This window comes from Aquarana catesbeiana, linkage group LG03 (assembly GCF_042186555.1).
Source record: "Aquarana catesbeiana isolate 2022-GZ linkage group LG03, ASM4218655v1, whole genome shotgun sequence".
Lineage (NCBI taxonomy): Eukaryota > Metazoa > Chordata > Amphibia > Anura > Ranidae > Aquarana > Aquarana catesbeiana.
In genome coordinates, this window is record NC_133326.1 from 364,367,763 (window position 1) to 364,382,125 (window position 14,363).

Here is a 14,363-nt window from a genome sequence, read left to right on the forward strand (position 1 = left end):
CTCAAGTTAAGGCGCATTCTACCAGGTCAGTTAGTGCTTCTTGGGCAGTGCGTCATCAGGCCTCCATGGCTCAGATCTGTAAGGCCGCAACTTGGTCTTCAGTGCATACATTCACAAAATTTTATCAGGTAGATGTAAGGGAGGTATGAGGATATCGCCTTCGGGCGCAGAGTGCTGCAAGCAGCAGTACAAGATCCTCAAGTCTGGGTGTACCCTGCGGGTTGTTTTCTCCCACCCCTTCATGTGGCATTGCTATGGGACATCCCATTAAGTAATTACTTAAGGCTCTGTGTCCCATGATGTACGATAACAAAAAAATAGGATTTTTATTACAGCTTACCTGTAAAATCCTTTTCTTGGGAGTACATCATGGGACACAGAGGTCCTGCCCTTCTTTTGGGATACAAGTATATTGCTTTGCTACAAAAACAGATGTGCTCCTGGAAAGAGGAGGGGTTATATAAGGGAGTAAACTTCCTTTGATTGACTTTACCAGTGTCAACACCTGAAGGTGGCCTATAACCCATTAAAGCGGAGTTCCACCCAAAAGTGGAACTTCCTCTCATCTGATCCCCCCCCCCCCCCCCCGGTGCCACAATTGGCACTTTTCAGGGGGGAGGGGGGTGCAGATACCTGTATTAGACAGGTATCTAGGTATCTGCACCCACTTCCGGGAATAGACTCCCGCGGGAGTCACGCCCCCTCCCGCCCCCGCTGTCTCCTGGGAAACACACAGGTCCCAGGAGATAGCAGGGACTACTTAGGACGCGCAGCACGACTCACACATGCGCAGTAGGGAACCGGGAAGCGAAGCCACAACGCTTCACTTCTTTATTCCCTCACAGAGAATGGCGGCGGCAGCAGCCGAGAGCCGAGCTGTTGCCCGGCTTCGGGTGCCGACATTGCTGGACTCCTAAACAGGTAAGTGTCCATTTATTAAATGTCAGCAGCTGCAGTATTTGTAGCTGCTGGCTTTAAAATAATTTTTTTTCCAGGTGGACTCCCTCTTTAAGTAATTACTTAAGACTCTGTGTCCCATGATGTACTCCAAGAAAAGGATTTTACAGGTAAGCTGTAATAAAAATCCTATTTTTGTGAGTGCTAAAGTTCACACTACTTTAACCACTTCCAGCCCAAGGATGTCATACGACGTCTTTTGACTTTCAGTGGGGATATCTGAATGATGTCTGCAGCTACAGGAATCATCTTTTAGAGCCAGCGATTCTGTGCACCGTAAGAACAATCATATCGGCAGTTCCACCGCTTACAGGCGATTGGATGGGAGGGGACACCCCCCCCCCCCCAACCCCCCCGGTGCTTCTCCGGGCTCTCCAGTGTCATCATGAACCCGGAGAAAGAATCCGCCGCCGCAACGAGCATAGAAATTTCCGGTGACCTAGTGGTCACCAGTCATCTCTAGAACTGTTGGAGGCCGTTGTAAACAAAGCCGCGATCGCGGCTGGAAAGCATGGGATTGTTAATTTTTTTTTTATCTCAAGCTTTCCAGCCTGGAGGGGAGATGTGGGGTCTTATAGACCCCATATCTCTCCATAAAGAGGACCTGTCACACACTATTTCTATTACAAGGAAGGTTTACCTTCCTTGTAATAGAAATAAAAGTGGTAAAAAAAAAAAATTTTAAAGAGAAAGTGTAAAAATTAAAAAAATAAAGTAAGATAAAATAGAAGCGAACGCACAAATCCCGCCCACATATGTAAGGGGCGTTCAAATCACACACGAGGTATTGCCACGTGCATTAGAGCGAGAACAAAAATTCTAGCTCAAGACCTCCTCTAACTCTTAACTGGTAACCAGTAAAAAAATTTAAAGCGTCGCCTATGGAGATTTTTAAGTACCAAAGTTTGGCGCCATTCCATGAGTGTGCACAATTTTAAAAACGCGACATGTTGGGTATCTATTTTTTCGGCATAACATCTTTCACATTGTACAAAAAATTGGGCTAACTTTATTGTTTTGTTATTTAATTCATGAAACTTTTTTCCAAAAAGAAAAAAAATGTGTTTGAAAAATTGTTGCGCAAATACCATGCGACATAAAAAGTTGCAATGACCGTTATTTTATTCCCTAGGGTGTCTGCTAAAAAAAAAAAAATATAATGTTTTGGGGTTCCGAGTAATTGTCTAGCAAAAAGATAATGATTTTTACATGTAGGAGAGGCGTGCCAGATTAGGCACGGTATGGAAGTGGTTAAAATGAAACAGCCTTTAGGCTCCGTTCACATCCTGGCGTTTCAAATTGTGGGCGGAATCGCCACGATTCTACCCGTGATTTGAAATAGCAAAAATCGCATGATGCCCATGCGTCACTTCCAATGGCACCCCGACCGTGGCGCAATTTTGCTGCGATTTGTCAGGCGACAATTACAGTAAAATCAAAAGCTCTATGGGCGACAGGCATCCCGCAGGCAACCAAACTGATGAGGCATGGAGGATCTCAGTTATGAGGATAGATAAGAGGAACTGAATTTATTCTCTCTTAAGAAGAGATTAAGAGGGATATGATCAATATGTATAAATACATAAGTGGTCCATATAGTGAACTTGGTGTTGAGTTATTCACTTTAAGGTCATAACGGAGGACAAGGGGGCACTCTTTACGTTTGGAGGAAAGATTTAATCTCCAAATACGGAAAGGTTTCTTCACAGTAAGAGCTGTGAAAATGTGGGATAGACTCCCTCAATAGCTGGTTCTGGCCAGCTCAGCAGATTGCTTTAAAAAAGGCCTGGATTCTTTCCTAAATGTACATAATATAACTGAGTAATAACATTTATAGGTAAAGTGGATCCAGGGAATATCTGATTGCCTCTCGGGGATCAGGAAGGATTTTTTTCTCCTGCTAGAGCAATTCAGATCATGCTTTTTTTTTTTTTTTTTTTTTGCCTTCCTCTTAATCAACTGTGGGTATAGGATTTATGATTTTTTTTAATTTTATTTTTTTTCCCTTTTATTGGTTGAACTAGATGGACTTGGTGGATGGTGTCTTTTTTCAACCTATGTAACTTCCCGCTCCTTTCCCAGAAAAAAAATCGAGTCAGGCTGAGCGCTGCTTAGCCAGTCACAGGGAGTTTTGTATTCTTTGAAAGAATACAAAGCTTCCTTTGATTGGCTGAGGTGGAGAGGCAGGTGGGATGACATTACAATCTCTGTTTCAGCCAAACAGAGCAAGCTTTGTACTCATTCACAGAACACAACGCTCCCTGTGAATGGTTGGGCAGCACTCAATCTGACTCAAATTTTGTTCCGGGAGCAGGACAGGAAATTCCTGTCCCACTGCCAAAACTCAGTGCTGTATACTGTATGAAGCTGACGCTACATACAGTTTATACAATACACATAACCGCTTCATCTGTTCGTGAAGGACATAGTTTGTCTGGAGCAGCTTAGTCTAAACTAAACTTCACATGAAAATCTACTTTGAACACCGATGTATTTTGACCTTTGAGTTTAGCTTGAATCGTTGAAAGCTTTCCTTGGCCATTTGTCTACTATTCACAGTATACTTCTGTTCAATGTCTGGGTAATTTGCCTTTTGTTGCCATGTTCAGGAAGGTTGGCTATAAACTTCAATTAACCTGAAACTAATATTTGCAACTGTCGTCACAGGACTATCAAGCCATTTGGAGAGGGCCCTATAGACTTTACCATGTTGGTCTATAATTTTCTTTCTGGCCTCCTCAGACAACTTCTCTGCTTTCTCTGGTCCTTCTTTCAGTGTGTTGCACATGATAATAAAAGACAGCAGTTGACTACTTTTCTCACCTAAACAGGCTGACTGACAACAAGATAGAAGATGTGTGATACCAATTACAGAAAACCGTTTAAAATATCACTATGATCCATTTATAATCCTTTCTAGTACCAACAAATCTGTCCAGGCCATTTGAGAGCATCTTTGTAGAATAACCAATAATTTATCTCAAATACATATACTAGGACTTAGGCCTCATCCAAGAAATCTAGGACAAAAATTAGGCAAGTAAAAACCCCCTGAACCCTACAAAGGTGGACTGTAATGGCCATAAAGCAGAGACATATTAAAAATGTTACAAAATGTATTATACAATTTTAAAACCACCAAGAAACTAGAGTCCCCACCCAACAAGAGGTGGACTAAATAATACACATAAGACCCCTTTCACACCGAGCCACCCATAGCGTCGGCGGTAAAACGCCGCTATTTTTAGCGGCATTTTACTGTCGGATTTTTGGTGCATTTCGGCCGCTAGTGGGACGCTTTTACCCCCGCTAGCGGCCGAGAAAGGGTTAAAACCGCTCACAATAGCGGTGTTTTGCCCGCGGTATCCCAGCGCTGCCCCATTGATTTCAATGGGGAGCAGAGGTGGAGCGGTAAACACACCGTTCCTTCACCGCTCCAAAGAAGCTGCTGGCAGGACTTTTCCTGACATCCTGCCAGCGCACCGCTCCAGCGTGAAAGCCCTCGGGCTTTCACACTGGAGCAGCTGTTTGAGGGCGGATTGCAGGCGCTATTTTTAACGCTATAGCGCCTGCAAAACGCTCTCGGTGTGAAAGGGGTCTAGGATACCGCCATTGGCTCCCGCTGCTGTCAATGTAAGTCAACTGATGAGGAGAGAAAGGGGGCAGGGGTGGGGCGCAGCTCCGTGTCTAAATGGACGCACAGAGCTGTGGTACGGCTCGGGTGCCCCCGTAGCAAGCTGCTTGCTGTGGGGGTACTCAACAGGAGGTAGGGGCCAGGAGCACAAAAAAAAAAAAAAAAGACCCACTACACAGAGCAGGTAAGTATGACGACAGGTTTGTTATTTATTTATTTTTTTTTTTAAGTTGAAACACACAAGACTTTAATATCTGCTTTATCACAAGCCTGAGAAATGCAACCAAGCACTGGTGGCAAAGGCATCACACTGTAGGCAGCTATGCCTGTACATAGACCCTGTTTTCTTGCAACTTGCCCCAATAAGGGCTCATGCACACAGGACATTTTAAAAACGTCAGCAGCGCTAAAAACGCCCTTTTTTTGCATTAGCGTTATTGCGTGGTTTTTCATTAAAAACACTTTATAATGTAAAAACACCTAAAAATGTCAAACGCGGCCTGGCGCGTTTAGACTGCTCATGGAAGCACAGGCTGTTTTTTTTTCTACTGCCCACTTATGCCTCTAACAGTTTGTGTGTTCATGGACACACAGGCTAACATGGAGGGGCTTGGAGGCAGTTAAAAAACAAAAACAAAAAAAAAACGTCAAAGGCTCCCAACAGTAGCTGTAAAAACGTCCTGTGTGCATGAGCCCCTAGCCTTTACTCTTACTTTATGGGCAGCAAGTCAACTTTACGAATGTTGCCTCCCCATTGACCTGCATACATTTTAGCTTGAATACCCCCCCCCCCCCCCCCCCCCACACACACACACACACACACACACACACACACACACACACACACACGACTGCAAAGCTTCAGCTCCTTTCTGTAAAAGCCGCCCCCCTCCCAGTTCCTCCCCACTATTCCGTTAATCCATGGAAGCAAAAAGAGGGGATCCATTGTGTAAGCTACAAGCTATATTGATTGCACTGGACTCCCACATGACAACCCTGGTAGTTACAAGGGAAAGCAGAGCTGCATCACGGGAGGAAAGAGAGCGAGTCACATTCTGTCCATACCCGGAAGAACCGAGCATTTCACTTAGCTCCAGGTGTGCAAATGTAGTGGCCAGGGTACCAAAGGGATAGCAAGCAGAGGGAATGAGTCATGCATGAGCTAAATACGATATACATTAATGGTTGGATCTTGTAGCTATAACCACTGTTGAGATCTCAAACTTGAGTCACAAAAAATTTAATTTGGAAAACACAGAAATAGTTTATTTCTCAGTCCTTTTGATAAGCAATATATTAAAACAATCGTTGTACTTAGAATTACATTACCGAACTTGCATAAACACATGATAGAACACTGCCACCTCCAGTCACTAAGAGTCATTACAAGATAACGAGTTCAGTTGTCTCTTGCATAATAGTTTAAGGACATAAAAAAATATTACTTAGGTGTGCAGTCTAACAGTTGCCTACTACTTGTAGTTCTCGTTTTTTCTCCTTTTTGCTCATAAACTGCTATTTTTGGGCCCACTGCTCCTTCTTTGTGGCCCTCCATTTGACAAAAGCTACAAATCCATACCCAATTTTTCTGCTCAATACTTGAATAAAATGATTTTAGGCCCCTTTCCTGATATAATTGCAATTGTTACCATGATGTAATTTACCAAAATGCTATAGGCTTTTCCTGACGTTAAACAGGTCAATAGATAGGAAGCACTCTCATTGAAGATGTTTCACTCGATTTAGCCCAGTTATTCATGCAAGTTTGAGCCGACTAAATATAATAATAGAACCTCACAATTAAAGTGTATGCAAAGCCAAAGCTTGTTTTTAAAGCAGGAAAGAGTTTAACCACTAAACTGCCAGCCTGTATTACCCCGTCATTACCAGAATTGTGTTAGTTACAAGGCTGTGTTAGTTTGACATTTAGACCATCATGCAACTGTACCCAAATTAATTTTAGATATTTTTTAGCCAGACATTTTCTTTTGATGGTATTTAATAACCACCGTTCTTTTGAAAAAAAAAAAAAAACACAACACACAACTATTTCACTTATTTTCTGTTAAAATAAATATGCCAGAACAGTATGAAAACCCCTGAAATGAAATTTTGAAAAGTAGACACCCCAAGCTGATCCAATTTTTTGCCACAATTTTTGCAAATGAAGAAACATGCCAGTATTGAGGGCTTAAACATGGAGCTTGAGAAATGATGCACTAGATATTTTAATGTACAGGTCATACACAGAGGGAGGGGCAGATGAACAGGTTAATATGCTGGTTACGTGCAATGGCAGGATGGATCTGAAGGGGTTAATAATGTTCAGATGTGCAGGGTAAGTGAGGTGAAAGGGTTAAAGGGGTTGTAAACCCTCACAGTCTATGCATTAAAGGTGAAAAACCTTCTGTAGTGCAGCAGCCCCCCAGAGATCCCCTTCACTTACCTGAACCCGGTCGTTCCATCGACGCAGACGAGTACAGCAGCTCCAGCCGCTGTCTCGGGTCCTCACTGTATAGATTGATAGCAACGCAGCCATTTGCTCCTCCTGCTGTCATTCAAATCCAGAGACATGGGAGCCAGGGCCGAGTCCCATCTGTCAATGGACGCACCAGCAGGACTCTGGAGCGCGCCCACACGGGTTTCCCCTTGGCATGCGGGTCTGTGAGGGGGCACTAGATGCGGGAAGGAGCGCCGCTGGGGGGACCCCAGAAGAGGAGGATGGGGGCCACTCTGTGCAAAATCCTTGCATAGAGGAGGCAAGTATAACATGTTTTTCATTTAAAAATTAAATTAAAAAAAAAAAACCTTTACAACCCCTTTAACCTTCTTAGCGGCAACTCCCGAGTGTGGCTCGGGGTGAATTTTCATTACGAAAAGTGGTAACCCCGAGCCACACTCAGGATTGCATCGCAGGACCCAGACAAAGCTACCTACCTTGTCCCCGGGATCCTGCGATGTCCTCCCGCTGTGTCCGCGGGCTTTGTCCTCCGCCGGATGTACTGTGTGCCGGGCTCCATTCCCTGCGAGCGTTGTGACGCACAGGGGAGGAGCCCGGCGACAGATTCAAAAAGTGCAAAAAACAAAAAACACATACAGTACACTGTACTCTGTAAGATTACATTACTGCATCAAATCATTTCACATCCCTTTTGTCCCTACGGCTTTGTCCAGTGACCTGCATTCACTATTATATATGCCATTCTTTTTGCCTGGAAACTTAAGAATGTCCATGGCATCCAAAAAAACGTCCCTTTACATCAAAAGCAGTTTTTGACCAGCTAGAAAACAGCGATAGTGAATTAGAATCACTTGCAGAACTGAGCGATAGCGATTCATGGGAAATTTGTCATCAGACACTGAAAGTGACGACAGCGACAAATCTGCGACTGAGCAAATTTCAGTGTTTTTGATTAAATAATTGAATACATTTTATTATTTTTGAAAATTTATAGTTATTATATTCTAATTTCGTGTTTCAAACTTTATCATACCTGGGATGTTTACTATACTCTTGTTTCAACAGATTTAAGTGAGTTATTCCTAATAATTACAGGCCTACAATATAAAAAAACACCAAAATTTCTATGCAAAACAATGTACCGCTTTAAGATGCAAAAATCTGACATAATATACAGGTCACACAGAGGTTGCATGTGGGGAGGAGGGGCATGAAAGGGTTAAAAAAAAAATTGCTCCCTATGTCAATGAAACAGAATGAATGAGTCTGCAGGTGCATTCATTCTGTCCCCATTCACAACTACTGGATCTCTCTCCTTCCCCTGTTGGAAGGGGAGGGATCAACACTGTGTAAACAATACTATTTGATCACAGTGATAACCAATCACTGTGATCACATGGTACCCAGCCCTTTATTCAACTTGATACAGTGTCTTTATTTACCAAGCCATCTAATCACAGCTCAGTGCACAGCAATTCCAGACAGATCATCCAACGTTTTTAAATGGAAAGGGTAAGTATAGGATCATTGATCCGCTTTTTAAAGATGTAACATGATAGAGAAGGGGTTAAGCGCCATCTAGTTATTTTTTGCTGCCTGGTTGAATTTCCTGACTTCCTTTTCTGGAGATGGTACTGGAAAATAACAGGGAAATCCTTAAACGAGAATTACGATCTTTGAAAGCAGTCATGGTAATGTGTGTTCCAATGATAGTATTTTCCCTCACTTATTGCCCTGGAGACAAGTCAAAAGTTTGGATTTCTAATTAGTATCTGTCTCAGTGATAAAGAACACTAGGATAAAGAAAGTGAATCTCCACAGCAGCAACACAAACAATAAAAAAACTGACGGGGGTTATAAATAAATACCTTTACATACACTTTAGCCAGGAATTAGTAAAATGTTAGGGGTCAAACAGCCATGCAAGAATTTAAGAATTTCCATACAAAATACTGAAAAAAATTTATTATAAAATGCAAGTGGTAAAATCAACCGTGCAATACAATCCTTATTAAATAGATACATAAACATTAAATAATGCACAGTAATTAAAATACTCCATGTGTTTTGCTTTAGCAAACCGACTGTAAATTTAAAGTGGAACTGCAGGAAAAAAACAGCAATGATTAACCGCCTATGATTGGGTTGCTGCTGTTTAGTGTAAAAATAACAGTTTAATTCAGTGCAGATAAACAGCTCACTTTTTCCCACTTTACGATTGACAGATCTGGTTGTAGAAGAGTGTGGTATTGTTTCGTTCGCTCCTCCCTTCTTCTCCCCTCATGGATTCACAATATGGACAGAAACTGAATACAAGGCACTGAATGGACAAGCGGAGAACAAATCTCTTGTCCGTTCTCTGAAGGCTTATATTCTGTGAAAGGCATACAAGGCTTTTGGTGAAGGGAAGAGGGAACAACCTGATCCCACACTGTGCTATAGCTGGAACAGTCAATCACAGCGCTGGAAGAAGAGTATCTAGCATGAAGGAAACTTATGTTTACAGCAAGTAGCTGCCATTCAGATATAGGATACTAGTCAGAGGTAACATTTCATTTGCATAGTTACCCCAAAAATGTTTTATTTCCAGGAGTTCCACTTTAACTTCTACAGACACCCTGCAAGCAAGTTGATGAAACCATAAAGCATATGTAAAAGTTCTCTCAAAAATTCTAAAAGGCAACACAAGTGTCTAAAAACATTGGACAAATATTAAAACTACCTTAAAATAGCACATGCATTGTTCTAGCCGTTCACAGATAATGGCATTCACAAAAAAATAAAACAGATTTGTTGTATGGCAGTGCAAATGAAGCGTAAAAATGATTAACAAAATAAAACCAGAAGGTAGAAATAAACAGCATAACTCTCCAGAAAACAGTCAACTTTCTATACCTATGTATAGGTTTCCTGTTACACGTAAGTATATAAATTAAATAGGTAACCTAATTTGTGCTGAGAGGTCATAGCTAAAATATAAGATTTATACTTCACCTGGCAGTGGTATAGGCATGCCTGGAAGAGGAACTCGGAATGGGGGTACCATAACTGGAGGGAAGGCTTGAATTGTTGCTGTAGGCTGCGTCAAGGCATGAGGAACCGTTGGTGGCAATGCCTGGGAAAGAGATTGAGACAGAGCTTGCACTGATGAGACTGTGGGCAGAGATGCTGCCATACTGACCGAGGAACTGACTGAGGATGAGGTGGTCACAGAAACTGTCTGGGATTGCTCAGGAGCAGATGAACCTGTTAGGAAGCAGTACATAGTTTGTTAACACTGAAATGACAAAGGCATTGTAAGGTGTGATTAAGATGTGATGCAAGGATTTCAAAAGTAATTAATCCTAGCTATATTTTAAAGTTTATGGGGTAGATTCACTAAGGCTCAGTTCACACTGTCACGCAACTTGGGATCTGAATTGTGAGCGACATGTGAAATCCCATGTTAGTCAATGAGAACTGTCTTAATTAGCACTACTGAAGTCACTCCGACTTTAGAAAAGGTTCCTGTACTACTCCAAGGCGAATCCTATCTGACTTGTGCCCATAGACTTTAATGGAAGTTGCCTCCATGTCGGATCCTTAGCTTCATTGTTGTGATTTGGATAAGACATTACAGGAAGATTATCCAGGTATTTCCTGAATTTGCCTGGCAAAGTCATGCCGACTTTCAGGTTGCGGCAGTGTGAACTGCCTCTTAAGCCGTGTACACACAAGCGGAATGTCCGACAGAAAAAGTCAGACGGAAGCTTTTCATCATCTATTTCGATCGTGTGTGTGCCTCATCGGACTTTTTTTTTTGAAAATTCTGACGGACCTAGAAATAGAACATGTTCTATATATTTCCAACGGAACCAATTCCTATCGGGAAAACTGCTCGTCTGTATGCTGTTCTGACGGACCAAAAACAACGCATGCTCTGAAGCAAGTATGAGACGGAAGCTATTGGCTACTGGCTATTGTACTTCCTTTTTCTAGTCCCGTTGTACATGCTGTACGTCACCGCGTTCTGGACGGTCGGACTTTGAATTAACCGTGTGTAGGCAAGCCCGCTTGAATGGAATTCCGTCGGAGAAACCTTCAGAGTTTATTCCGAGGGCTAAACCGGTCGTGTGTGCGCGGCATAAGCCTAGGTTTACACATATGCGATGCGGGAAGCAGTGCATCTTTCCCACAGACAGTTCATACTGCCCTCTGCGAACCGCTGCGGGTTTCAATACAATGTTAAATGACACCCCCAGATAAGTAGATCAGTTCACAGATCGCAGTCTGAACTGTGAACTCGCACAGGAGTCAGATCGCATGGGCGGGAACACCCATGCGATCCGTTCCAGTTCGGGGAAAAAAAATAAGTCCTTGCACTATTCCCCTGCAAATCGAAAGCGAATTCAGCCATACAACCTTATGGCTGAACTCGCATTGCACAGACATCGCATGTGATCGGTATCTCAGTGCGGGTGCGAATCACAAGCGATGTCTGTGTTTGCACAAGTGTGAAGAGTTAAATAATGGCAAATAAAATGCCGGAAAATACCACAAGCATTAAATCAGTTGTGAAAGTTCAATTCACTAAGAATTTAGCGTTAAATAATGAATGTGGTATTTTTGTGATTACTCAGTAATTATGGGGGAGGGGAGGGGCAGGGGGCGGGGGGGGGGGGGGGGTAATGGATTTTGTGTTCCTGCAGGGAACAAAACTGATCTCTTCCCTTAGTAAAATTAACTAACACAGTACACAAAAACACTGGCTAGGTGCACAGTTAATCCTTTGATCACCCTAGATGTTTAACCACTTCCCAGCCAGTGTCAATGGTACAGTGTCAGTAAAGCTGGATACACTATCCAATTCTCTGTAGATTTTTTTCTTCAGATTTACCAAAACCATATAATGAGGTCAAACCTTAGTTTAAAATTGGTGTGCAATCAGACAGGCCCTTGTACTACATGGTTTTAGGAAATCTGACAACAAAAGTCCTATAGTGTGTGTATGGGGGTTTAGCATCCGACACAATATTGCGGTCACGCTATAAGTCGCTGATCGATAACATTACTAATATGGAAAAAATAAATATAACCCATAGTTTGTAGACGCTATAATGTTCACTTACACCAATCAATCAATATACGCTTATTGGGATTTTTTTTTTTTTTTTTTTTTAACAAAAACATGAACTAGAATACATATTGGCTTAAATTAATGAAGAAATTAGATTTTTTAAATTTTATTTTCAAAATTGTCGATTTTTTTTGGTTATAGCACAAAAAATAAAATAACGTAGTGGTGATCAAATACCACCAACAGAAAGCTCCACTTCTAGGAAAAAAAATTACAAATTGCATTTGGGTACAGCACTGTCTATGACCTGGCCATAAAGAGGGGGTGGGGGAATAATCTTCTGGAGGTCAAGGGGTTAACAGAAATGCATCTACTTGTGCAGAAAAGCCCAATTTTCTTCCAAACATGTATAAGACGTTACCTAAATTCCTTATGCATTCAGAAAATAATCAGTTACAGGTTAAAACGTGGTAGTACACAAAAATCTCTCATTTGCCATTATAACTATCCCATCATAAACCAATGCATGCTTTGTATCCTAGAAACTGCTTAAACAGATGCTGCAGCAAAACATTCATTCACATCTATCCATGGTAAATGAAGGTTGCTTGATGGGGAAATTTTCTATTTCTTTAGCATTATTTGCTCACAATATCCAAGGTAACCAGGCTTAGAATTAATTCTTGGATATGTTTCTCGAGGTAACTAAGTGTAGTGCTAAAGTGTTTAAAATTGGCTGAACCAAACATGTATGTATATCACAAATAATCATAAATTAGTTGATATGTGACCCTATAAAGTAGTAATTAATACAATGTGTAAAAATAAATGAATGAATAAATCCCAAAATTCCACACATAAATAACTGAAAGTTAAATATTACAAAAAAGTGATTGTGAAAAAGGAAAAATACAAATAGATGTGTCCGTGAAAAAACGAACAATCCGCAGTGTTGATTGAATAGAAGGAAAGTTCTAAATCACCGCTTAAACATCCAATCCGATTTTTAAACCGAAGAGGGGCTGAGAACACCAGTGCAGCAAAACCTCCACCGAGACAGATGTAAGCTTACCAAATAGTTTGAACTCAAAAGAACCTACGTTCTATGAGTCAAACATGCTTTGTGTTATCAACCGACAACCAGGGCGTAGTATTAGGAATCCTCTCTGACTGTGAACCAAATACGTCCCAAAACGCATGAACAATCCGTCTCCATATGTAGGTGATTGCACATAGAGTGATATCAAATTTCAATTGATCGGATAGGAGAAATGCAGAGAAAAAAGCCACATAGCATAATTCCGTATGAACTGTTAAAATGTATTAATATAAAAAACACACACATTTAGGACGTGTTAACAAGCGCTTGTATAAAATAATGGCGGCAGTGGAGTCCTCCCACTGGGAGGACTTTTATACAAGCACTTGTTAACGCGTCCTAAATGTGAGTGCGTTTTTTATATTAATACATTTTAACAGTTCATACGGAATTATGCTATGTGGCTTTTTTCTCTGCATTTCTCCTATTCTATCAATTGAAATTTGACATCACTCGATTTGCAATCACCTACATATGGAGACGTATTTGGTTCACAGAGAGGATTCCTAATACTACGCCCTGGTTGCCGGATGTTAACACAAAGCATGTTTGACTCATAGAACGTAGGTTCTTTTGAGTTCAAACTATTTGGTAAGCTTACATCTGTCTCGGTGGATGTTTTGCTGCACTGGTGTTCTCAGCCCCTCTTCGGTTTAAAAATCGGATTGGATGTTTAAGCGGTGATTTAGAACTTTCCTTCTATTCAATCAACACTGCAGATTGTTCGTTTTTTCACGGACACATCTATTTGTATTTTTCCTTTTTCACAATTACTTTTTTGTAATATTTAACTTTCAGTTATTTATATGTGTGGAATTTTGTGATTTCGGATTGGATGTTTAAGTGGTGATTTAGAACTTTCCTTTAGCGCTACACTTAGTTACCTTTACAATTAGCAAAATTATCTGTTTGTTGTGTTAGCTGCTACCACCTATTTTGGCAGCGCGGGGTACCCTTTTATAATATAATTTGGATATGTTTCTCAACTCCAGTCCTCAAGTACCCCCAGCGGTCAGGTTTTATGGGATTTCCCTCAAATGAAACAGCTGTGGTAATTACTAAGGCAGTGAAACTGATCAAATCACCTGTGCAAAATAATGGAAGGCCTGAAAACATGACCTGTTGGGGGTACTTAAGGACTGGAGTTGCGAATCAT

General features: G+C 41.4%; 1 protein-coding gene across 3 annotated transcripts in view; it reads right to left on the reverse strand.

The window, feature by feature from the left end:
- The window catches only part of TCERG1 (transcription elongation regulator 1), a 150,105-nt gene that overhangs the window by 112,269 nt on the left and 23,473 nt on the right, over nucleotides 1-14,363 (reverse strand). For all 3 annotated transcript variants that reach the window (XM_073620623.1, XM_073620622.1, XM_073620620.1), the window contains exon 5: nucleotides 10,047-10,298. In XM_073620623.1, coding sequence (XP_073476724.1) covers nucleotides 10,047-10,298 — 252 coding nt within the window. The remainder of the gene's footprint in view (nucleotides 1-10,046; nucleotides 10,299-14,363) is intronic.